Source organism: Typopeltis vanoorti, chromosome 8 (assembly GCF_054136105.1).
Source record: "Typopeltis vanoorti isolate ZY-2024b chromosome 8, IOZ_Tvanoo_1.0, whole genome shotgun sequence".
In the NCBI taxonomy this organism is placed as follows: Eukaryota; Metazoa; Arthropoda; class Arachnida; order Uropygi; family Thelyphonidae; genus Typopeltis; species Typopeltis vanoorti.
In genome coordinates this window covers 152,009,824-152,037,382 of record NC_143556.1, presented here as the reverse complement: position 1 = coordinate 152,037,382, position 27,559 = coordinate 152,009,824, and the positions used below count along the sequence as shown (strand labels likewise).

Here is a 27,559-nt window from a genome sequence, read left to right as displayed (position 1 = left end):
TAATTTTTAATCATCATCATCATCAAATTCCTGCCATGTACCCTCCTCAAGGGGTGTACAGGATATGATAGTACTACATGAAAAAATTACATCATTACTAACTTCCTATTTACAATTTTCCTCCAAATCAGTCTGTTACTTGTCAAGACTCCAACATTATTAGATCTTATATTTCTATCGTCTAAGGCACTGTAGTACCGTATCAATCCACCTATATCTTGGTCTTCCTCTGGGTCGTTTTCCTGCGAACCTGGCAGAGAACACTTGTTTTGCTAATCTTTCCTCGCCCATTCTATTTAAGTGACCATACCACCTGAGATTAGCTCTGCTAACGCATTCCTGGATGCTGACAATGTCAAGTTCTTTCCTAATATCCTCATTTTTTATATGATATTGCCATTGATGCCATCTGTTCACACCTCTAATCTTTCTCAGGACTCTCATATCTGTGGTCTCTAGTCTTTGGTCAAGTGTTTTACTTCTGACCCAGCTCTCAGATCCATAAGTTAAAACTGGTTTGAACAATGTCTTGTATACAGCTAATTTACTGTTCCGACTAATTTCTCTCTTATTCCATATGAATTTATTCAATTGACTTCCCACCATAACAGCTTTGCTGATTTTGTTGTCTATTTCTATATTTAATTTACCATCTTCACTAAAAATAGTGCCTAAGTAGCTGAAATGTTTTACTTGTTCCACAGGTTCTCCATTCACAACACAGTTGACATTTTCAATGATTCTGCCTATTTTCATTGTCTTTGTCTTTTTATTGCTGACCTTCATACCATATCTATTACAACAGCTATTCAATTTAGTCAGAGAATCTTGCAGACTTGTTGCGGATTTATTTAGAAGTATAACATCATCCGCATAAAGCAAAGAGCTGACATTAACATCTCCAATTTTGATATCAGGTTTAATACCACTTTCCTTCATAATGTGATCCATATAGATAATGAATAACAGAGGGGATAATGTACATCCTTGTCTCACACCAGATTTAGCATTAAACCATCTTCCTGTACTTCCTTCAATTCTAACTGCTGACTTACAACTCAAATAAAGACTAAGTATTGCTTGATATAATGCCCCATTGACACCATATAACTGCAGCGTATTGAATAGCTTCTCTCTTGGCACCTTGTCATATGCCTTTTCTAAATCGACAAAACTTAAATACAGATTTGTTATATTCCCATGTTTTCTCGACTATTTGTCGTAAAGTGAAGATCTGATCCTGACAGCCTCTATTTGGCCTGAATCCAGCTTGTTCTTCACCGAGCTTTTCTTCCACAATTCTTCTCAACCGTTTCTCAAGTATACTTGCATAGATCTTGCCAGGAACACTCAGTAGGGAAATACCTCTGTAATTCTCACATTCAGTTTTATTTCCCTTTTTATATATGGGTACTATGAGAGCTCTACTCCAATCATCGGGAATTCGTCCCTCTGTCCAGGCTTTCTGAACTATGCAGTGCAGCCACTGTAAGACTTTTATACCACCATACTTCAGCATTTCTTGTCGAATATCATCTACTCCTGCTGCCTTTCCACATTTCAAGCATTTGATGGCTTTTTCTACTTCAAGTATGGATATGTATTCCTGACTGCATGCCTGGTCAGTATTTTTTACCACTGTGCTGTCATCACTGCTTGTTTCATTTAGCAGTTTTTCAGAGTAATTACTCCATACTTCAAGGATATCTTTTTCACCTGTTTTCATGTCACCTTTATCATCTCTAACTCCTTTTACAGCACTCTTTCCTCCATTTCTAAGTTTCTTCAACAACCTCCAGAATATTTTGCCACCTTCTTGATATTTATTTTCTATATTCTTGCCAAAGTCCTCCCATGACTTTTGTTTAGCTAGTTTTACACACTGTTTAGCTTTCTTACATTTGTCTCTGTATTCTGTAAGATTAAAAGCTGACTTATTTGCCAGGAACTTTTGATATGCTTTCTTCTTTTCCTTCACTGCCTCTTTAACTTCCTGTGTCCACCAGGGAGTTCTGATTTTTTTATCCATGCACACAACCTCACCACATGCCTCTCTAGCAGAATCAATCAATGTTTTCTTCAGAGTTTGCCACTGAATCTCCAAGGTTTGATTCCTGTTCTCAAACTCTTTCATTTTCTTTTCAATAATCTTTCTGTATTTTAGTCTACAGTTCACATCTGAGAGCTGCTCAACTTTTATTCGCTTTAAAACTTTCTTACATGTTATTCTTTTCAATATGAAATTCAATTTTATCCAGCTCAAGACTAAATAGTGATCACTTCCAATTTCAAATCCTCTGTACGCTCTGGTGTCCTGCACCAGGGAGAAAACATCACTATCAACAATAACATAGTCAATGAGACTTTTCTTATTCCTTGCCTCTTCTCTCCATGTGAATTTGTGCACATTTTTATGTTGGAACATGGTGTTAGTAATAACCAGTCCATGTCCTGAGCAAAAATCCAACAGATATTTGCCATTATTATTAGCTTTGCTCTTTTCTCCAAATTTTCCCAAAATATTTTTGTGTGTCTCACAATCATTTCCTACTCTGCTATTTAGATCCCCAACAAGGACCAACTTTTCCTTTTTCATTTTGTCAGTTGCTTTTTTCTAAGGCATCAAAAAATTCTTCCACTTCTACCTTAGCAGAACCTTCTGTGGGACCATAGGCACAAATAAGTCTCATTGTCCAGTTCCCCATTCTCATATTTGCCCACATTACTCTACTTGAGACTGACTGCCATTCAAGAAGATTAGCCTCGTATTTTGTGTTGAATACTATGGTTACTCCTTCTTTTCCTTGATTGTCATTGCCTGAATATAACATTTTGTATTTATTGCTCAGAAAGATCTCACCAGTTTTGGTCTTTTTTGTTTCACTCACCCCTATTATGTCGATCTGGTACTTATGTAATTCCTCAGCTAGCTCCATTTCTTTGCCATTCAGACTTCTTATGTTGATAGTACATTTTTTGTTTTTTTTTTCATCTACTTATTACTTTCATTTTTTTTTAATTTAATATTATTCAGTTTTTTTCCCACAAGAGGTGTCAGCCTAGGTGGAAGATTAATAAACAGTTTCATTTTACCTTTATAAAGTGCAGTGGCATATAGCTTGTATCTTATACATATATTTTTCTGATGATGACCTCAATTCAGGGGTCGTCAATAATATTACTTACCTAATATTAAGTAAAGTAATTATCTTAACACGTGTGTTGTGTCTCCATAAATTCTTAACTATGAGTTGTTTTTAAAGAAACCTCAACTAGCAGCCTCATTCACTACCACCCACCTCAGTTTTCACACATACAGAATTTTCTGTCATTACAAGTTTGAAATGCGTATTTCTTAAATATGACATTTCATGTCACAAATCATAAATCATTATTATGTCCAACTCAAAATTTCTCTACCCAATTTAATGCATCCATTTGCTGTCTCTGTTGGTCTCGAAATTTTGATAATCATTCTGTACGGGACCTTTGAATTCACCCAAATAGGTAGGTTGTTTCTTCAACGACTTCAACTTACACAACTGAGACTAGCTTCCTTTCTCCAATTCCACCAAGGTGAAAAAGATTCATAGACATTTGTTGGCAACAACATTTTGTGCAAATTGTCCATCCACATACACTAGAGTACACAATAATTCTCTCCACTCTTCCAACACCCTTAATCTTCTCTTCACTATTTCTCTTGATAAATACATTGCAGCTATCAGACCATAACCTTGCACTTTCTTTTCCTTTTTTTGAAGAACTTTTTTCATACAACCACTGTCAGATTTCTGTTCACTGACACTAGAATAATGCCAAATGAGATGGATGACCTCTATAATGTCTATAAAGTTCTATAAGTGGGTTGATAACAGTGGTATTCTTTGTGCTTATCAGCACAGGTTTGTTAAAGGGAAGTCATGTTTTACTAACTTGTTAATGTACTATAAGAAGGTGACAAATGTATTGGACAAGGAAGATGCACACATTGATATATTTAAATTTTTGAAATTCTTTTTGATAGATTGCCACACCACAAGTTGGTAACTAAAGTGAAGTAGATGGAATTAGATGATGGATTAGTGACACAAATAGACAACTGGCTCTCAGGCATGGGCATCCGCAGAGGGGGGGGAGAAACAGGCACCCCCCATCTACTTGTGAGGGGAAAAACAAAAACAAAAATAAAAATCTATTGATGTAATTATCTGTCTCCAAGCTTTGCCCCACCCCTAGAAAATTTTCTGTAAATGCACATGCTCTCAGGAATCATCAAGTTGTGCATGGGAGTGCAGTATCCCAGAGGAATGAAGTCACTGGTGTTGTGCAACAGGGAGTCTATGTTTGTGACCATTGTTATTTAATTTTAATTAAATTAACTGGTGACATACTACTGTTTGCAGATGATGCAAAACTGGGGAGAGTGATGAGAAATAAAGCAGACATTATGGCCTTGCTGGAGGACTTGAATAGATTGTGTGAGTTGGCAACAGTATGGAACTGTCAGTTCAATGTAATGTTGCAAAGTGTAAGATCCTGAAATATGGCCAGCAACAATGAGATGCAAAGCAAAGAATATACTTGGTGGGGAAATTTTGGAGAAAGTTAAGGAGACAACAGACCTTGAAGTTGTGGTGGTGAACAAGAATCTGAAGTTCAGGTCACAATGCATAAGTTATGAAGATATCACATCAGATTGTGGCAATGATATGGAGGACTGTAACTTGTAATGGAGGACTGTAACAAGAGGTTCTAGTGTAAAATCTCGCATGATAAATCAAGTTAGTTAGTTTATCGAGCACACGGTTTTACAGGAGTTTCAAACTTGTATATGTAATGTAAAATGTGAAGTTAGAATAATATTTAAATAATTCCTTATATTCTTGTCAAGTACATAAAATATTTCCTGTTGAGAGATGTATGAAAAACTAAAGAGAGGGGCATTAAACAAGATTAGGAATATAAATCAGCAAAAATAATAATAGTTCAAAAGGTCTCTTGCGAACAAAAATAGGCACCCACATTAGAGACGTTCAGAGGGAGAGAGCTGAAGTGACATAATCACACCACAGGGCAATCCGAAAACCTGAGTATTGAAACAAAGAATTAGAAAAATATTTAAGGGGACTGAGAGGGAACTGAAGCTCTCTGTCTTTTTCAACCTTCCTTCTTAGAGGATCCAGTTCTGACTGTGAGAAGACGAGACTGTAGCTATGGGATTCCTGCTTCAATGCATGGAAGTATGAGGAGAAGGCTACCTGAGAACGTGACGGAGATTCGGCAGTTTTTTCCTAGCAACCCGATGGAATATCATAGCGGCAGTGTCAATGGGATATCTCCCCGATATCATCGGACTGTTTCAAGGATGAGATCCACCATATGGATGTGAGTTCTCCCCGATTCAGACCAAGTGACCGAGAGTAGAAACAGCCATAGTCACGGGAAGTCCGAAGAGAGGATATCGCCTGCAACTCTAGTTGAGAGCACCACAGTTATCTATGGAGCAGCTACGCGACTATGGTACCATCAAGCAAAAGGAACAGAAGCAAGAAAATCCATCTGGACTGAAATTTTATTCATGTAACTGGACTGTGAATATAAAGGTTACTGTGAGTAGGCACGCTTTGTCAATGCTTTTTTCCTTAATTGTAGATGCATAGGATTAGTATTAGCAATAATTGTGGTTATAGAAAGGAGTTGGTCTGAATTTGAGTTCAGAGTTGTAGATATACAAAACAATATGGTTATGATTATGTACAAGGAATGGAAGGAACTGAACTTAACAAGTTTACATTGGATCCAACTTGTTAAGCAACGTGCCAAGGTTACGAGGAAGCCAGATATTTAACAATTACACGAATGTTAAGCTGTTTCAGTATAGTTATGATTAAGAGAAGTAATTTCCTCCCCATGAATGTAACATTTTGTAACATGTTACTAGTTAGCAATAAACTTGTGTTTCTTTAATGACTTTGCCTGATCTTTTGTCAATGAACTGTATCAAAATAATTGCGAACCTGTGTGCAAATTGATAGAGGATCATCACAACTAGCTGCATGAATAGATGTAATTTAGCTATAAGATTTGTCTATGTTCCTCTTCCTAAAATTCTCTGACAATATTAATTCAATAAGACTGATGCAGCTGATAATCAAACAAATTTGTCTAGTTGAGAAAAATGAGAATTTTGGCAGACTGCTAATCGCCAATTGGACACAACAGAAACCTTAAGGTCTGCTTTACATGAGCAGGAACTAGGGAAAGAGTTAAGAGGGAAGAAAGGAGGGTCAAATGTAAGGTAGAGTTAGCTTAAGTGAGAAAGAATCATATTAGAAGCAATTCTTAATATAACAAATGGTGCAGTCCAACTAGGATTGGAAATTGAAATAATAAACGTAGTGAATAACAACTTTCTTTACAATTTACCTGTCCAGAATATAACACTGGTTCCATTATATACGGTCTTGATCATGCATAATATGGACTATTGTGCACAGATTTGGTCCCCTGGTTTTGATAGTGATGAAGATATGGTGGAAAGGGTTGAGAGAAGACTAAGGTTATAACTGCCTTTGGAATGTGGGATATGAGAACAGATTGAGGGAATGCAGTTTGCAAAGCAAGGAAGGACAAATCAGATTAGAATTAAGCCGAGCAGGCCAAAGGAAATCCCAAAGAATTCTTTGGTTATGTGGAAAGTAAATGGAAGAATGACTATGGAAGATTAACGTTAACGAGTGATGATGGTTATGAGAAGACAGAAGCAGATAAAACAGTTGAGTTACTGGGTGACCACTTTGTAAGCATATATCTTCCTAGTGTGGTTACTGCTTTAACCTACATGGTAGACACTAATGTGGGTTAAATTGGACACAATTTAACAGAGGTTGATGAACAGAGGTGGATGAAGTGGAGGTCCTTACGATATTGCAGTATCTCTATGTAAATACAGCTGTGGGATTAGATGGGATATCAGCTAGGGTTTTGCGAGAATGTGCAAGAGAACTGGCAATGCCTTTGACTAAGCTGCTTAATTAAAGTCTCAGCTCTGGTAGAGTTCCAAGGGAGTAGAAAGAGGACAAAATAATTCCCTTGCATAAGTTCTAAGACTGTAGTAGCAAATTATAGATCAATCAGTATACCAGGCATGGTAGTAAAAGTACTAGAAAAATTGGTCAAAAAGAGAATTCAAGATAAAATAGAGACAACAAAGCCATGTTGACCCTCATACTGTATGAGGGTCAACATGGCTTTGTGAAGGGTCAGTCATTCTTTAGTAATTTACTAACTTTTTATAATAGAGTAACAGCTGAGTTAGATAAAGGAAATGCCTTCATGATCATTTTGCTGGATTTTGCAAAGGCATTTGACAGAATGTGAATTTGACCATATGAAACTGTTATGCAAATCAGAACAAGTGGGGATGAATATGACACTGATTAAAGGGATAAGAGGGTAGCTACTGGACAAATATCAAAAAGTGGTATATGGAGGGACAGAATTGAGGCAAAAGCAGGTGACTAGTGGTGTGCCACAAGGTTCAGTGGTGGGGACCATTGCTGTTTAATTTATACATAAAATGATATAGGAAATAATGTGAAAGGAATTTTCTGTTGTTTGCTGATGAAGTGAAATTAGGAAGAGTAATAGTTAATCAATGCGATGTGGAGAAATTGCAGGATGATTTAAATAGGCTGTCAGTATGGGGAAAAGTAAATGGGTGTCAGTTTAATGTCGAAAGTGTAAAGATATGCACTTTGGGATATATAGATTACAAGCTGTTTATTACATTGATGGTGCTGTATTCCAGGAAATGGATGAAGCTAGAGATTTAGGGATGGTGGTAGACATAGAGTTAAAGTTTAGAGGACATACTGCTAAGGTAGCACATAAGATTACTTGGCTAGTGGAGAACACATTAACAAGTAGAGATAAGGAAGTTGTTATTCTGCTTTATAAGGCCTTGATACACTCACATCAGGATTACTGGACTCAAGACAGTTCCTTGGGGATGTGGAAGTGGTAGAGACGATTCAGAGGCGAATGATCAAGATGTTGAGTGGTCTGTGGAATGTGCCCTATGAGGATAGATTGAAGGTGTGTGGATTTCAGAAGTTGGTTGATAGGAGGAAAAGGAGGGAATATGATAGAAACTTTTAAGTTGATTAGGATTTTATAGGATAGATGCAGGGGAAATGTTTCAGTATTTGGCTAGAGGGACCAGAACAAGGAGTCATCCCTGGAAGTTGAATAGAGGTGTGGTCAGTAGGGGTGTGGGGACTAGACTTTTTGCTTGGAGATTGGTGAATGAGTAGAATGGGTTGGGTTGCCAGAGTCACTTGTGAGTGCTTTTACTGTTAATGGGTTCAAGGAGAGGTATGACAGATTGTGTGGATAGATTGGGTCTCCCACAATGAATCTTTGCACTCCATGGAGGTGCATGTATAAGAATAATAATAAAGCCTTATCCTGTATCCTGTACACCCCTTGAGGGTACATGGCAGGAATTTGATGATGATGATGATAAAGCCTTAGCAAAATCCAAACGAATCATGGTGTATCCATTCTCCTTGTCTAGCTCAATGGTAACATTATGAAACTTTCATAGTTCCTACATTCAGTGTTGAAATAATGCTGGACCTAATATAAACTTAACTTATATATTGTTTTACAGTATTTCATAGGCATCTGGTTAATAAAAAAAAAAAAAAAAAAAACATTCTCCAATTTATACAATAGCATTCCATGCTGTATTCTGTCAAAAGTCTTAGCAAAATCCAAACACATATCATGGTGAATCCATACCCCTTGTCTAGCTCAATGGCAACATTATTATGGAATGTGAATAAGTTGCTAAAACATGACCTTCCCTTAGTCAACCCATACTGCTCATTGTAAAGTAGAGATTTTTCTGTCAACCCATTTCTGAATGTGAAACCCTAACCAGCTTTTCCAAAATCTTCACCACCACTGCTCCTGAGATATTGACTGGTCGATAGTTGAATACATCGGTCTTTGTACCACCGTTGTGCAATTGAATTACCATACACTCTTTCCACTCCTGTGGAATCTTCCCTGTTCTGAGACTCAAATTATATAGCCTGGTCAAGGAAAAGGCAAGTTCTGCTAAGCTCTTTTAGCACCCATGTTGATATCCCATCAGTTCCTACTGCAGAATTCTTATTCAATTTGTGCAATAGTTCTAGTTCCTCCTCCTCTTACGGTGAAGAGGAAGCGATGAGTTGAATGTTGCATATATCACGTTGATAGCCTTTAGCAAAATGGCTACTCCTTAGATGAACAATCACTTCTGCATCAGTCACCATATACCATCTACATTCTTTCTTTTACTTGCAGCATAAATGATATATTTCTTTTGGGTTGTCTGTAATTTGTAGAACAAGTTTCATACAACACTTGTGACTCTTCTAGCCTACTGCTTATGATTATCATAACTGACACCATCCTTACGCAGAAAGTATTTCCTTCCACATCTTTTTCTTACGAATTGCTTGCTTAATTAGATTACACATCTATTTCACTCCTACACTATATATTCTTTGAACTCTACAGACACATTCTAATAATCACATCATTTAAGTATCATTCAAGTCTTATTTAGAATCTTATTGTATAATTTATACGCTATATTCAATAAGTTAATACCTCTAACTTTTGCAAATGTTTATATCCCTTCTTAAAAACTGATATTATTTTTAGCCATTTTCATTCTTCAGATTGCATGTAATCCACAAACTCTGGAGTATTTCAAAAGGGATATACAACTTTGAATGACAATAGAAGTAAATAGCAATAGATGGACAATTTTTATTACTGTGCAAATGTAGTGTAACATTTGAAGTTTCAAGACAGACAGTTAAACTTCGATATGACTGCCTTGAGTAATTCTGCAGACGTTCCATCTGTAATAATTTCCTGCCAGAGCATATTTAGCACAACTTCAGCAATGGCAGTAGTAATTCTGGAACGCATCTCATCCAAATTGACTGGTAGTAGTGGAACAAACACTCGAACTTCCACAAAGTCCCACAAGAAAAAATTTAATGGTGTAAGATCGGGGGAATGTGGTGGTCATGCTACAGGAGCCCATCTACTTATCCATCATGGATGACAAGGTACGACCTTATGTCTGTCATGTAAGAAGGGGATGCTCCGTATTGCTGGAAATGCAAGCATCTGTCATCGTCATCATTGTCTAATTGTGATATTAGGTACCCTTGTAGCATGTCCAGATACATACTACCTGACTGGGCAATCAGATGTTCAGGTAGGTTCAGCTCTCAGGCAGGAAAGGGGTAGGATGATTGACAAACATGTACAGACATGAACTACAGCAGCACGCTTCACCACTCAGTTCTCAGAAATTAATCACTATCAGTGTTGCAATCTTAGCAACTTTTGTTACTAGATCTAGCGACTCTTCAGTTCTCATGGCATATCCCAAAAAATTTTACCACGTATCTCCAAGGGGTAAGCATACTACATGTTGAGAACCCCCCCCCCTACCCCTATACTAGCCAAAGTAAAGTTTGCAATACTTGGCATGCAAATAATTTAATAATTATTATATGTTATCATTCTTAGACTATGTGTTTTTCTGATTCTAGAGAAAACTTCTACATGTATACTATATATTTTAGGTTCCTGGTGGCTCATTTTCACATCAGGTAGCCAAGATCACTTCCTTTCAAAGCACTCTTTTGTTGCTTGATGCTCGTTCCTGGAGTTATCATGTGCGTTACATGATGAAGTGGTACCTTCACATATGAAAATTAAGAGTACTGTTGCATTATTGTATAAAATAAAGTTGAAATTCATGAATGCATTCATGTCTGCTTTAAGAAAAATATAACTAAAATCATGTGTTCATAAAAAACTCTCTATGGAAAATATTCACATAAATCAAAGTCACTGAATTTGATATTGATAGTGAGGATCTAAACCATTTCCTGATTTCAGCAGCTAATAAATTTCCACTAAAATATGGTGCCTGCTACAGGTGATTCATGATAAAGGAGAAAAAAAAAACTCATCAGGACCACAAGAATAGTTTGCTTGAATAGCAGATGGTCTGTTACAGGAAAACTTAGAAAACCTTTATGAATACCATAGAAACCTTTAGAAAAATACACCCTTTTTACTTTAGTCAAGTATTTCAGTATTATGTGGTATTTGCTATGATCAGGCTTGTGTATAATCACAGCTATTGACCAAATGAAAGACATGCATGTACTTCTCAAATAGTATTCTGACGAAAACAATCTTCTTTCAGTTTTGCCCATGTCAGCATAATAATAGTTCTAGTAAGAATTAAGGAATGAAAGAGAAGAGTATCTTACTACTATGTCTTGCAACAAGTAAGACATTTCATGTCAAAAACATTTTCATAAAAAAAACTTCAAATTCTCCTAAAATCCAGCAATTATAAGCACTAAAATTCTCCTTACGAAGAAAATAAATTCCTTTTAGTAGCAGCGTACATTAACATTATAGGAAATAAATACTGCAAACCTCAAGTGGTTTCAAAAAGTTCTAAGTTTCTAGAGCAGGATTTCTGTTGTGCAAAAAAAGTAAATAAAAATATTAAAAAATAAAAATAAAATAAAAATAAATAATAGAAAAATTTCTTTAGGCTATAGTACCAATATGTATACAACCTTGGATGGGAGTAACACAAAAAAATATCCTACAGCAATAACATAAAATATAAAGCGGATAATTATTGTAAGGCATATAAACCTATCCAACAATCAGATTTAGTTAGAGGAACTAAATACAGTATGGATTAACTGCAACACCAATATGGATGAATTACATGAAAAATTTTTGTATACCTTACTATAAAATCTAAATTACCAGTTCAGCTCCTGCTTGTAATAGTAAGTCAGCAACATCAGTATGGCCATTCTCACAAGCATATGTCAGTGCAGTATCTCCAGTAGCTGTTTGAGCATTTACATTGGACCCTATAAAAAAAAAGTATTGGAACCTGTTTAGTGATTTGATTGCGAAATGAATAATATCTTAATCACATGATTCTGTGCATGATGTACAGTCAATTCTCACTAACAAACTTGTGGGGATAAAAAAAAAAACTGAATAGTTTGTTATAGTAAGAGATGACCCCATCTCAATATGGTAAATAATTAAAGTGAATTGTTATATAAGTCTTTGATGTAAATTTAATTATCATTCATATTAGTACATTAAGGAGTGCTTAAGGGTCAATGCTGTACAACTGAAAGGAGATCTCCACATATCCTTTAAAGGAATGCAGAGAACCGACCAGAATTTCTGACCCAATCTCCAATCTTCACCTTCTCGTGGTGCACCCTGATAGATATCTACCTAGATACTGAAAGAACGAAGATGGGCTGGCAATTTGGAATTTAGCCAACAAAATTTTATTCTTCTCGGCTTAAACCACAATATTAAATGATGGTATAACATGACAGACTTTTATGCCAGCTAGGATGTTAAATGGTCAAACATGAACCATTCACCAGGGAACCAGAGCAAACACCTCAGAGTCGGCTACTGAAACAAATCTAAAAAGACACCCCAACACAACATCAGAATACAAGATCAGTACTATCAACATAAGAAGCCTGAATGGCAAAGAAATAAAGCTAGCTCTAAAATAGGATAAGTACTAGATTGTCATAATAGGAGTGAATGAAACAAAAAACATAAAAACTGTTAAGATCTTTCCGATCAATAAATAAAAAATGTTATATTCAGGCAATGACAATCAAGGAAAAGAAGGAGTAGCCATAGTATTCACACTAAATTCGAGGCTAAACTTCTCGAATGGCAGGCAGTCTCAAGCAGAGTGATATGGGCAAATATCAGAATGGGAAACTGGAAAATGAGACTTATTTGTGACTATGGCCCCACAGAAGGTTCTACTAAAGTAGAAGTAGATGAATTTTTTTTTGGGGGGGGGGGGGGGGGGGGGGCTTTAGAGAAATCAACTGACAATAAAAAATGAAAAGTTGGTCCTTGTTGGGGATCTAAATAGCAAAGTAGGAAATGATTGTCAGGAATACAAAAATATTTTGGAAAAAATTGGAGAAAAGAGCAAAGTTAATAATAATGGCAAATACTGTTGGATTTCTGCTCAGGACTGGTTAATACTAACACCATGTTCCAACAAAAATATGTGCACAAATTCACATGGAGAGAAGCGGCAAGGAATAAGAAGTATCATTGACGATATTAGTGTTGATAATGATGTTTCCTCCCTAGTGCAGGACACTAGAGTATACAGAGGATTTGAAATTGAAAGTGATCACCATTTAGTCTTGAACAGGATAAAATTCAATTTCACATTGAAAAGAACATGTAAGAAAGTTTTAAAGCGAACGAAAGCTGAGCAGCTTTCAGACGTGAACTGCAAACTAAAATACACAAACATTATTCAAGAAAAAATAAGAGTTTGAGAACAGAACCAAACCTTGGAGGTTCAGTGGCAAGCCCTGAAGAAAACAGTGATTAATTCAGCCAGAGAGGCATGCAGTGAGGTTGTCTGCAAGGATAGAAAAATAAGAACTCCATGGCGGACACAGGAAGTTAAAGAGACAGTGAAGGAAAAGAAGAAAGCATATAAAAGTTCCTGGCAACTAAGTCAGCTTGTGCTCTTACAGAATACAGAGACAAATGTAAGAAAGCTAAACACACTGTAAAACTAGCTAAACAAAATTCATGAGAAGACTTTGGTAAGAACATACAAAATAAATATCAAGAAGGTGGCAAGATATTCTGGAAATTGTTGAAGAATCTCAGGAATAGAGGAGAGAATGCTGTAAAAGGAATTAGACATGATAAACGTGACATGAAAATGGGAGAAAAAGATATTCTTGGAGTATAGAGTAATTAAGTTGAAAAATTACTAAATTAGACTAGCAGTGATGACAGTACAGTGATTAAAAAAACACTGACCAGGCATACTATCAGGAATACATACCCATACTTGAAGTAGGAAAAAAGCCATCAGAAGCCTGAAATGTAGAAAGACAGCTGGAATAGATGATATTCGACCAGAAATGCTAAGTATGGAGGTATAAAAGTCTCACAGTGGCTGCACAGCATAGTTCAGAAGGCCTAACAGAGGGAGAAATTCCCGAGTGTTCCTGGTAAGATTTGCATGTATACTTGAGAAACAGTTGAGAAAGATTGTGGAAAGGAAGCTTTGTAGAGAACAAGCTGGATTTAGACCAAATAGTGGCTGTCAGGATTATATCTTCACTTTACGACAAATAGTCTGGAAATCATCATCATCCTGACATGTACCCTCAAGGGGTGTACAGGCATACTACATGAAAAATTTACATCATTACTAACTTCCTATCTACAATTTTCCTCCAAATCAGTCTATTACTTGTCAAGACTCCAATATTATCATTATCAGATCTTATATTTCTATCGTCTAAAGACATTGTACCGTATCAATCCACCTATATCTTGGTCCTCCTCTGGGTAGTTTTCCTGCCAACCTGGCAGAGAACACTTGTTTTGCTAATCTTTCCTCACCCATTCTGTTTAAGTGACCATACCACCTGAGATTAGCTCTGCTAACGCACTCCTGGATGCCGACAATGTCAAGTTCTCTCCTAATATCCGCGTTTTTAATATGATATTGCCATTGATGCCATATGTTCATGCCTCTAATCTTTCTCAGGACTCTCATATTTGTGGTCTCTGGTCTTTGGTCAAGTGTTTTACTTCTGACCCAGCTCTCAGATCCATAAGTTAAAACTGGTTTAAGTATACAGCTAATTTAGTGTTTTTACTAATTTCTCTCTTATTCCATATGAATTTATTCAATTGACTTCCTACCATACCAGCTTTGTTGATTCTGTTGTCTATTTCCATATTTAATTTACCATCTTCACTAAAAATTATGCCTAAGTAGCTGAAATGTTTTTCTTTGTTCCACAGGTTTACCATTCACAATACAGTTGACATTTTCAATGCTTCTGCCTATTTTCATTGTCTCTTGTCTTTTTAATGCTGACCTTCATACCATATCTACTACAACAGTTATTCAATTTAGTCAGGGAATATTGCAAACTTGAAGCAGATTTATTCAGAAGTATAACATCGTCTGCATAAAGCAAAGAACTGACATTATAATCTCCAATTCTGATATCATGTTTAATGCCACTTTCCTTCATAATGTGATCCATATAGATAATGAATAACACAGGTGATAATGTACATCCTTGTCTCACACCAGATTTAACATTAAACCATCTTCCTGTACTTCCTTCAATTCTAATTGCTGACTTACAACTCAAGTATTGCTTGATATAATGCCCTATTAACACCATATAACTGTAGCGTATTGAATGGCTTCTCACTTTTCACCTTGTCATATCCATTTTCCAAATTAACAAAACTTAAATACAGATCTTTGTTATATTCCCATGCTTTCTCGACTATTTGTCGAAAAGTGAAGATCTGATCCTGACACCCTCTATTTGACCTTAATCCAGCTTGTTCTTCACCAAGCTTTTCTTCCACAATTCTTTTCAACCGTTTCTCAAGTATACTTGCATAGATCTTACCAGGAACACTCAGTAGGGAAATACCTCTGTAATTCACGCATTCAGTTTTATTTCCCTTTTTATATATGAGTACCATGAGAGCTCTACTCCAATCATCGGCAATTAGTCCCTCTATCCCGCCTTCTAAACTATGCAGTGCAGCCACTAAGACTTTTATACCACCATACTTCAGCATTTCTGGTCGAATATCATCTACTCCTGCTGCCTTTTCATATTTCAAGCCTTTGATGGCTTTTTCTACTTCAAGTATGGATATGTATTCCTGACTGTATGCCTATTGAGTGTTTTTTTATCACTGTGCTGTCATCACTGCTTGTTTCATTTAGCAGTTTTTCAAAGTAATTACTCCATTCTTCAAGGATATCTTTTTCTCCCGTTTTTATTTCACCTTTATCATCTCTAACCCCTTTTACAGCACTCTTTCCTCCATTTCTAAGCTTCTTCAGCAATCCAGAATATCTTACCACCTTCTTGATATTTATTTTCTATATTCTTGCCAAAGTCTTCCCATGACTTTTGTTTAGCTAGTTTTACACAGTGTTTTGCTTTCTTACATTTGTCTCTGTATTCTCTAAGAGCAAAAGCTGACTTATTTGCCAGGAACTTTTGATATGCTTTCTTCTTTTCCTTCACTGTTCCTGTGTCCACCATGGAGTCCTGATTTTTCTATTCTTGCAGACAACCTCACCACATGCCTCTCTAGCTGAATCAATCAGGGTTTTCTTCAACGCTTGACACTGAATCTCCAAGGTTTGGTTCCTGTACTTAAACTCTTTCATTTTTTCTTCAATAATCTTTGTGTATCTCAAAACTTTCTTACATGTTATTCTTTTCAATATGAAATTCAATTTTATCCTGCTCACGATTAAATAGTGATCGCTTCCAATTTCAAATCATCTGTACACTCTGGTGTCCTGCACCAGTGAGAAAACATCAAATAACATAGTCAATGAGACTTTTCTTATTCCTTGCGTCTTCTCTCCATGTGAATTTGTGCCATTTTTATGTTGGAACATGGTGTTAGTAATAACCAGTCCATGTCCTGAGCAGAAATCCAACAGGTATTTGCCATTGTTATTAGCTTTGCTCTTTTCTCGAAATTTTCCCAAAATATTTTTGTATGTCTGACAATCATTTCCTACTCTGCTATTTAGATCCCTAACAATGACCAACTTTTTCATTCCGTGAGTTGCTTTTTCTAAAGCATCAAAAAATTCCTCCACTTCTACCTTAGTAGAACCTTCTGTGTGACTTCTTCTTCTACAGCTTCTCCCACTTAAGTGGGGTCACTGTTTGTTATGAGTCTCCTCCACACCTTCCTGTCTTGGGCTGTCACCACATCCAAGTTCTTCATCTTCAAGTCCTCTTCTACCAGCTCCCTCCATCTCTTCTTTGGCCCCCCACGCTTCCGCCTTCCTTGCACATCCATCTGCATGACCCTTCTTCCCACATATTCGTCCTCCCTCCTCATCACATGACCAAACCATCTCAACCTTGCCTCCTGTATTTTCGCTCCTAAGTTCGTAACTTTCACTGTTCCCCTGACATAGTCATTTCTCAGATGATTCTTTCTGGTCACACCGCACATCCACCTAAGCATTCTCATCTCTGCTACTTCCATCCTGCTGATGTTATTTTTCCTCAGGGCCACAGTTTCTATAGCATATGTCATAGCTGGCCTCACTACTGTCCTATAAATTTTGCCTTTCAGATTGATCGGCACCCTCTTATCGCATAACACTCCAGCCATCTCCCTCCAGTGTTCCTCCAACCCGCTTGTATCCTGCATCCCACTTCCTTCTCAGCTCCTCCATCTTCTTCCACTGTTGAACCTAAGTATCTAAAGTCTCTCACCTTCCTGATGACATTTCCTTCCAGCTCCAGATCTGTCTCCTGGCCACCGCCCACTGCGCAACACATATACTCTGTCTTACTTCTGCTCAGTCTCATACCTCTCTCTTCCAGTACTTTTCTCCATCTTTCCAGTTTAGTTTCCGCTTCTTCTCTTGAATCTACACACAGCAAGATGTCATCTGCATACAACATTGTCCAAGGTGCATCTTCTCTCACCTCCTCTGTTACCACCTCCATCACAATATTAAACAGAAACGGACTTAATGCTGACCCTTGATGTAAGCCAACTGTTACTTGAAAACTTTCTGTCTGTCCCAAACAGGTCCGAACACTTGTCTTCACATTTCTGTACATTTCCCGCACCAACCTGACATATTTCTCCTTCTTCTCCCTCAGACACCTCCAGACTTCTTCCCTTGGCACTCTATCGTATGCTTTCTCCAGATCAATAAATACCAGATGTAGCTCCCTTTGTTTCTCTCGATATTTTTCCATCATCTGTCGTAACCCAAAGATAGCATCTGTTGTTGATCTACCAGGCATGAAGCCAAATTGTTCCTTTGCCAAATTGTTCCTATGTGACCATAGGCACAAATAAGTCTCATTGTCCAGTTCCCATTCTCATATTTGCCCACATCACTCTACTTGAGACTGCCTGCCATTCAAGAAGATTAGCCTCGTATTTTGTGTTGAATACTATGGCTACTCCTTCTTTTCCTTGATTATCATTGCCTGAATATAACATTTTGTATTTATTGCCCCGAAAGATCTCACCTGTTTTTGCCTTTTTTGTTTCAGTCACCACTATTATGTCGATCTGGTACTTATCCAATTCCTCAGCTAGCTTCATTTCATTGCCATTCAGGCTTCTTATGTTGATAGTACTGATCTTTAACTCTGGTGATGTTGAGTTGGAGGGTATTTTCAGATTTGTTCCAGTAACTGACTTTTCACTGTTCGCCCTGGTTACCTGGCGAAAACAACAGGGGCCTTGTTTAACTGGGCGATGCCCCAACCGGCATGAAATTTTGTCATGTTGTACCATCATTTTTTATTTTGGTTTAACCAATAAGAATACAATTTGGTCAGCTAAATCCCAAATTGCCAGCCCATCCTCGTTCATTCAGTATCCAGGTAGATACCCAACAGGGTGCACCATGAGAAGGTGAGGACTGTACACTAGGTCAGTAGCCCTAGTCAGTTCTCTGCATTCCTTTAAAGGTTATGTGAAGGTCTCCTCTCAGCAGGAAATCATGGGAATATAAAAAAGATCTGTATTTAAGTTTTGTAGATCTGAAAAAGGCATATGACAAGGTGCAAAGAGAGAAGCTATTCAACACGCTACAGTTATATGGTGTTAATTGGGCATTATATCAAGCAATACTTAGTCTTTATTTGAGTTGTAAGTCAGGTTAGAATTGAAGGAAGTACAGGAAGATGGTTTAATGTTAATTCTGGTGTGAGACAAGGATGTACATTATCCCCTCTGTTATTCATTATCTATATGGAATACATTATGAAGGAAAGTGGTATTAAACATAATATCAGAATTGGAGATGTTAATGTACGCTCTTTGCTTTATGCGGATGATGCTATAATTCGAAATAAATCTGCCTCAAGTCTGCAAGAGTCCCTGACTAAATTGAATAGCTGTTGTAATACATATGGTATGAAGGTCAGCAATAACAAGGCAAAGACAATGAAAAAAGGCAAAGACAATGAAAATATCAACCGCTTTGTGAATGGAGAACTTATAGAACAAGTAAAACATTTCAGCTACTTGGGCACGATTTTTAGTGAAGATGGTCAATTTAATATATCTTAATATGTTAAATTTATATTAAATTAATATAGAATAGAATCAACAAAGCTGGTATGATAGGAAGTCTACTGAATAAATTTATATGGAATAAGAGAGAAATTAGATAAAACACTAAATTTGTAGACAAGTCAGTGTTCAAACCAGTCATGGATACGATAGCTGGGTTAAAAGTAAAACATCTGACCAAAGACTATTTACTGCAGATATCAGAATCCTGAGAAAGATTAGAGGTTTGAACAAGTGACATGAATGGCAATATCATATTAAAAACAAGGATATTAGGAAAGAATTTGACATTGTTAGCTTGCAGGAATGTGTTAGCAGAGCTAATCTCAGGTCATTTGGTCCGCTTAAACCGAATGGGAGAGGAAAGATTAGCAAAAGAAGTGTTCTCTGCCAGGTTGGCAGGAGAAAGATCCAAAGGAAGACAAGATATAGGTGAAAACTGCCTTAGAAGACAGAAATATTTTCTTTTATTTATTTATTTCTTTTTAAAAAAAAAAACCTTCAGGGAATAAAAAGACTCATCGAGAGAGGGCACACTTACTCTGCAACTCTGTCTCCACTAACCATAACTACCATCAATCCTCTACTGCCCAACACCACCACTAGATTTTCATAGACAATCACAAAGATCCATGCCAACAGCAGGATTCGAACTTGCAGCCTTTTGGCTGGAGAGCAGATACGCTAACCACTTGGCCAATCAGGCTGGCATAAGATGTGATAAAGCTGGGGTCTTGGCAGGTAAACGATTGATTTGGTGGAAAATTGTAGATGGGAAGTTAGTAATGATGTAAATTTTTTATTTAGTAATGTCATATACTGTATACCCCTTAAGGGTAAACGTCAGAAATTTGGTGACGATGATAATCATAAAAAAAAAAAAAAAAAAAAAAAAAAAAAATGACATTCAGAAACGCTCCATGCAGTTAGCCTAGTGACTGTGTGCTTCGCAACCATATGACTGGAACAGGAGTGTCCTAGTTCGATTCCCATTGGAGACGTGAGGAGCTCAAGGATCTTCCTCAGCCATAGCCAGGTTAGCCGGTCTTGGGCATGGACTTTATCCTGGGTTTTTTCCTCCCGCAAAGCAGGGAAACCGGCCCTGTGAACACACGTTTCAACAGAAATGGGATACCACTGGGAATAAGGAGCAACCAACCTATTCCATGGGATTATTGGTTACGGGAGCTTAAGCGGTAAAATGTGTAGACCTGCACGAAAGCGTGACATACGGTGCCGATGATTTAGAAATGGATGAAAAAATCAAATAAAAGTAAACTGACAAGCGCTGGAAGAGATTAGGAACTTCATACACCTAGGAAGTAACATGACACATGATTTAGACTACAAAAGATATAAGATCTTGGATAACAAAAGCAAAACAAACCTACAGGTAATGTACAAGATATGGAAAAGTAAATCACTGAGTCTTCCATAAAGCTGAGACTACTGGAAACATGCATATTCACAAGCACTCTATACTTGTGAGACATGGGTAATGGTCTGAAACTGTGAGAAGAATAATGGCTTTCAAAAGAACATGTTATAGAACAATTCTAAGAATTGGATAGGTACAAAATGTAACAAATGAAGAACTGTAGAACAAAGTAAACCGCAAAGAGAATTTAATGCAAAAAATAATTTGAAGGAAACTAAAGTTTTATGAGCATATCTGCAGAATGGATAACAGTAAAAATTTCAAACCTTCTTGCTTCGTACAACAGACAGTATAACAAAAGTGGAGAGCTAAGGCAAAATGAGTAGGTGATGTGAAAGAGTGGTGTGGAAAGAGTTTGCAGGATCTGAATCACCTAGCAATGTACAAAGAAAACTGGCAAAGAATGGTGAAACAAGGATCAGACACCAATGAGCCTATGACCAATGGGCACTGACATGCTTTTTTTTCCCCTGCTGTAGTCACACTTTCTGAAGGTTCTCAGATATATGGAATAGTAATTTACTTCCTGTAATCTGATTATTCCACTGATCCAATGGCAAAAGTATTTAAAATTAATACAGTAATCCCTTTTTATCCGTAGGGGGATGCATTCCAAGACATCCACAGATACCTGAAACCGTGGATAGTACCAAATCCTCTATATATATATATATATATATATATATGCACTGTATTTTTCCTATATATACATACCTATGATAAAGTTTAATTTATAAATTAGGCACAGTAAGAGATTAACAACAATAAGTAATAATAGAATAGAACAATTTTAACAACATACGGTAATAAAAGTTATCTGAATGTGAATGGAATCTTAGCAACCTCAGCATACATTTATTATTATTATTATTATTTAATGAAGTCGAGAACTTTCACCTTTTTCACTTAAAAGGAAGCACTTTACGGCTTCTCGTTGGCATATCTGAATTGCCATCATCATCACTACTCTTGCGATTTGAGCCCATTATTAAGTAAAATAACAGATACTTGAATACAAGCATTGCAATAAAAGACCACAAGCATGCCATGACAGTCAATCTGATAACTACTCAGAACAGTGCGCAATTTAAAACTTATGAGGTGTTTATTATAAAAGAAAGAGCCACATGGCTTCATTTAGATGTAAAATTACATTGACAAGTGGATATTAGATCCAACATTATCCCCGAGTTGCCTTAGCTACTAAAGCCAAATATGTCATGCAAGCTAAGGCAACTCAGGAATGCCAAGAATTGTATTCTTGCAAGCTCACAAGTCAACTTACCAAACATTTATAGTTTCTACAAACATTTGGCTTTGAAATAATGTTGGAGATCTAATATCCATTTTGCCAATGTAATTATAAATTATTTATTTTTGCAATTGTCCATTTAATATTTTCGAATCAGGGTGACTGTGGATAACTGAAACCACAGATAGCGAATCCATGGATAGGGGGTGGGGGAACTACAGCAATCTAGTTTGCGTGGTCATTTTCTAAAAAATTAAAAGCTTAGCAAAGGAAACTTCACTAAGAACACATTAGTATGGATTTCTAATATCCTCTCTTATTATGGAACCTTTAAAAAGAATCCTCTAACTATTTCTTTGAACCTTCAAATAGGCAGGCAGAGCACAATATATAGCTTCTTCCTGTCAAATAAACCCCACTTTCCCTTGGTGTGACCTAATTCTCCTAAAGGGGGTTCTGGAGACCAAAGCAAGCATTCCTCCTGAAAAGATTCATCCTAGTTAGAAGAAATGCCATCTAAATCCACGTAGTAGTGACCTTCATCACCAGGTGAAATTCCACCAACAGGCTTAGTGGAGGCCTTGCAAGAATACTATGGTTAGTCTCCAGAGCAGTGGTTTCAGTTTTTGCCTCACCTTCTCCATGCAGTGTCTTGAAGGTCATGCCAAATACACTTAGAGATCCAAAACCATGTCAAATTCAAGGTTATATGAGAAAAATGGTGTATTGTAGGCTGACTGCTTGAACATATCAGTACTGAGTAAGGAATCTTCTTGGTCATTGCCACATACTTTGCCAGGTCGGTTTTTTTTTTATTATTTTATATATATTTTTCATACACATGAAAAACAGAAAAACCTACAGAAAACAAAAATGCCACCAATGGACAGAAGTAGAGTAATCTGTTGATGTTCTTGAATTTATGTGGTCCTTTTAAAATATTTCAGGAGGGAGGGGTCTACAGAATTGAGGTGAAAGGAATGAAAAACTACTGGGAGTAGAAGTTTTCATGAGTGTAAAGTTCGATTGTAAAAGAATGTTGAGCAGCTGTAGCTCAAGTTCCTGTACATTTGGCAGAAACACTATGCTTAAATGAATGCTAGTTCAGCTGAACAGTGGCCATGGAAATATCCATAGAAAAGACAATGTAGAAATTGTCAATGAGAAAGTGGCTGAAGTGGCAGTAAAAGAAATGTCATTAATCAACCAAATGGCCCCTTTACTGAACAGCATTGTGAATTCTTTGGTGCACCACCCTAAACATGAGAGAAGTATTCCAGGGTTGGTCAGATTTGGGATCTATACAGAGTAAGTAACTTTTCAGAAGAAAAGTGTCATTTTGAGCAGGAAAGAATGTCCAGTTATTTGGAAGTTGATAATGCTACAAAAGCGACATATTTGTGCCAAGAAAATTTTGGAGTAAGAGTCAGTCCAAGAAGAGATATGTGATCTTCACTGTTGAGTTGAGCAAAAACAAGCTATAAACTTTCTTTTGTAAGAATTGAAGTTGGCTACATTGCTCTCATTACAATCAAAAAATATCATGGAGATTGGCATTCAGAGCACTTATTACAGATGATCTTGAAGCTTGAGATTTTTGAGCACTGCAAGGCTTGTCATGAGCAGGATAAGTGAAATATGCTATCAACAAAACTGTGAATAAAGTTTGTAGTTGTTTAGAACAGGCCATTTATATAAATCAGGAAGAGCGTAGATGAAATGACAGTCCTGAGGACACTAGCATTGACAGGAAAGTCTGAAGAGAGAACACCATCCACCATTACACACGGCAATTGATCCAAAAGAAAACGGGCAATCTAATTACACAAGGATGGAGGCAATTGTGGTGGTGGCCTGTTGCCCTCAATGTCAGACTATCAAAAGGCTCAGAGATGCCAAGAACAATAGCACAGCTTTCTCCAAACCTTTCAATGGAAAGGGTTCAGAGGTTAATGATGTAGGCTATATCTCCTGTGGATCTAGTTTGGCAAAATCCATACTGGTGATCACTAAATAGATAGCAGTTCTCAAATAGCAATTCTGTTAAAGTTCACTGTTAATAACCTTCTCTGTTACTTTAGAGAAAACTGATGTGAGAGCAATAGATCAAAAGGTTGATGGTAAACATTTATCTGATTTTTTGAAAACTGCTTTTATATGGGATGCTCTTCCATTGTGTAGGCTGAGTTTGGTGAAGAGATAATAAAGAACAGGTGTAGGTTCAGAAGCACATCTCTTGCCCACGGTGGGTGGGATTCCATCCGGACTGGCTGCCTTTGTGGAGTTCACGTTATTCGAGATTCTTCTAATGTCATTCTTGGAAGATCACAGGAGGCATAAGATGCAATGATCAAAGCAAGGAAGGTCTATACTGATGAGTGAGTAGTCTATACTGTTGGAAATATCATCAAAATTGTTCCGGCAACTAAGGTCAATTAAGTTTAATTTGTACCTGATATACTGGATCCTTTCTCAAAGAAGGTCTAAGGAAGTTTTTAACTCCTGAGGCTGACCATTCGTATTATAGACCGCATGATACAAACCAGTTGCAATAATACATTTCAGTCTAGCAAATTTTCTCAAATAAAAAAATTTGAACAACTTTATAAGAAAAAATACAATTCTAGTCCGAGTCTCCCGGATGATAGTGATTTTCAACCTATCAGATTACAGCCTTTCTAAACAAGAATCCGAAATTCTTAAAAAGGGTTTTAACTTTTCCATCACTCCTAGCCACATCCCAAAAATGGACTTCATATGTGGTATTGAGAAAGGTCTTTATCCACTCCCGGAGACAATAGCTAATGATATAAGATTCCAAAGTACAAATATCCTTTCGACAGCTAAACCACCAAAACAAAATACTACTCCTTCAGATAAAAAGGCAATTTGGAACTTAAGAAGAAACAAAGACATAATAGTTATTACTAAAGCAGACAAAGGAAACTCCACAGTCATTTTGAACACCAAAGATTATATTAGTAAAATCAATAGTTTACTATCTGACCGGTACAGAATTATATAAATATGCAGGAACAAGGTTCAAAGAAAGACTCCTATTATTTTAATTAAAATCGATTCAACTAGTAACCCCCCCTCTCCCTCAATATAACAGGAAAAAAGCAATTGTGATCCCTATCTTTAAAAACGGTAGTAGAGATGACGCTAAAACAAAATATCAAATAAAGATCCAACCATGAATAACCATAATGAAACCAATCTTCTGATTCGCAATATGAATGGTTGGCCTCAGGAGTTAAAAAGAAAACTAAAATCTTCACATCCCATACCACCTCGCCTTTATGGTGCACCCAAAGTACATAAATTTAATAAAGATGATGTTCCACTCCGTCCTATAGTAGATGGCAGATTCTCCCCACATCTACTAGCCAAACACCTCGCCAACCTATTACAAGGAAAAATCAGACAATCAGAGTCTTACATAAGGAACTCTCAACACTTTGTGGAGAAACTTAAGAACATTAAGCTATCCAAGACAGACATAATGGCAAGTCTTGATGTTGTATCCTTGTTTACAAACGTACCAGCTGAGGATGCCATAGACATTATAAAAGATCTCTTTCCTAATGATATTACACAACTTTTCAATCGCTGTATTAAGTCCAATTTCTTTAAAGTCAACAACATTATATATCAACAATTAGAAGGCCTAGCAATGGGCAGTCCCCTGTCACCACCATGTGTGGACTTGTTTATGGAGAAATTAGAAAATATTCTAGCTAACATTACTCCAAAACCAACAGTCTGGTGGAGATACGCTGATGATGTGTTTATTATCTGGAGAGAAAAAGTAGAAAGCTTACATAAGTTCTTAGAAAAAATCAATTCTTTTCATGACAAAATCAAATTTACTTTAGAGTTAGAAAGCAATCATCAATTACCTTTTTTTGATATACTTGTCAAAAGACTAGAGAATGAAGATATTAAACTTACTATATATAAGAAACCCCACTGATACTAGACGGTATTCTTCAAATCATCATCATACACAAAAATGAAGCATCATCCATATGCTACAAAACAGAGCCGACAACATAGTCACAGACGAAGAAGACGTACGTACAGAACTTTCCCACATCTCTTTCTCAAAATGGGTATCCTCTAAACTTAATCAATAAAATGCTCTATAAAAACAACCTCCAATAGCAACGTATAGCAACTCAGTAAGTATCAACAATTGTCATACCCTATGTTGGTTTAGTCTCCAATAAAATAGCTAGAATTTTAAAACCTTATAACATCAGAGTGGTGTTTAAACCGACCACTACCACTACAGTTTTTAAGATCCCCTAAAGACAGTGTACCTTTTTTCAAATATGCAGGTGTTTACAGCATACCTTGTATGTGTGGACTATCCTACATAGGCCAAACTTTGAGAAGCTTAGAAATTAGAAGGAACATGTCAGAGACGTTAATCATAACAGAACAGACACCTCAGGTTTGGCGCATCACTGCTCAACTTCAAACCACGCTATAGATTGGGATAACAGCTCAATGCCATACATGGAGGAAGATTACAGATGTCGAATGTTTAAAGAAGCTGCAGTGGTCCTACGAACAGGAAATAATCTTAATAGAAACCAAGGAGTAATATTAAAGGATATATGGAAAAATCTTATTAACTCGTTAAGTTTAGTGGAACTACAGTACTTAAAAAACTATGTAACATGTATTTATAATAATGACTGAAGTATATCGCTTCATGCATACCATTTCACGCGGTGCCTTCCAATTTTGTTGTCTAACGGTTGTAAACTGTTACTATATTCCTTCTTTTTTTTGCATTTATTAGGTTTTTCACTGTTTAGTCTTAACAAAGCTAGTCAATTTTGCTAGCCGACGAATTTGAACATATATGTATTAAACCTATGGTCTTAGAATCCAAATATCTGTTGTGTTAATTACAGTTAATAAAGACCAAATATAACTTTCAACATAACCAATTACTGTGTTATAGTAAAACTTCAGTTTAATATAAACCAAAATAATAACAACATTTTGACCGTCTTACAATCTACATGGTATGCTAGTCCCAGTAATTTGGTCAACCAGTAAAACTACTGGCCTGCCCCCTGGTGGGGGAAAAATCTTTCTACATCAAAGCCGGAGTCCTGTTATTATTATCTATTTGGATACAAATCATTAAGATATATATTAAACTACATGGCAACATGCTCTCATGTAATTGTCCATATAAGTACTCATAAAAGAATAAGAGCCATTGCTAAAAGAGAAGTCGGAAAAAGACAGAGAATCATGGAACAAATTTGTTTCTAATTTAGAATATGATTTATATAAAATAATACTCAATGTATATAAGATTTTGAAACACTTATGTACAGATACTAAAGAAAACATAAAATTAAACACTGAACTGAAATTAGAAGAATTTCTAAATTTCTATAATTGTGGAGAGATAAATATTTTAAAAAAGGTAACTGGCAAACGTTTAATGAAAATGAAAAGGAAATAACTAAAGAATTAGAAATCAGTCTGACAGAAACTAGAAATGGAAAAATCACTTGGAGAAGATTTGGTGGAAATGGCATCTGGAATAAACCAAATTAATTCAG

The 27,559-nt window shown here is 36.5% G+C and overlaps 1 protein-coding gene across 1 annotated transcript in view; it reads right to left on the bottom strand.

Moving 5' to 3' along the window:
- mask (multiple ankyrin repeats single KH domain) overlaps positions 1 to 27,559 on the bottom strand; it is an 823,307-nt gene that overhangs the window by 563,986 nt on the left and 231,762 nt on the right. The window contains 1 exon segment of the mRNA XM_090396371.1: positions 11,881 to 11,990. Within this exon segment, the coding sequence (XP_090252497.1) occupies positions 11,881 to 11,990 (110 nt within the window).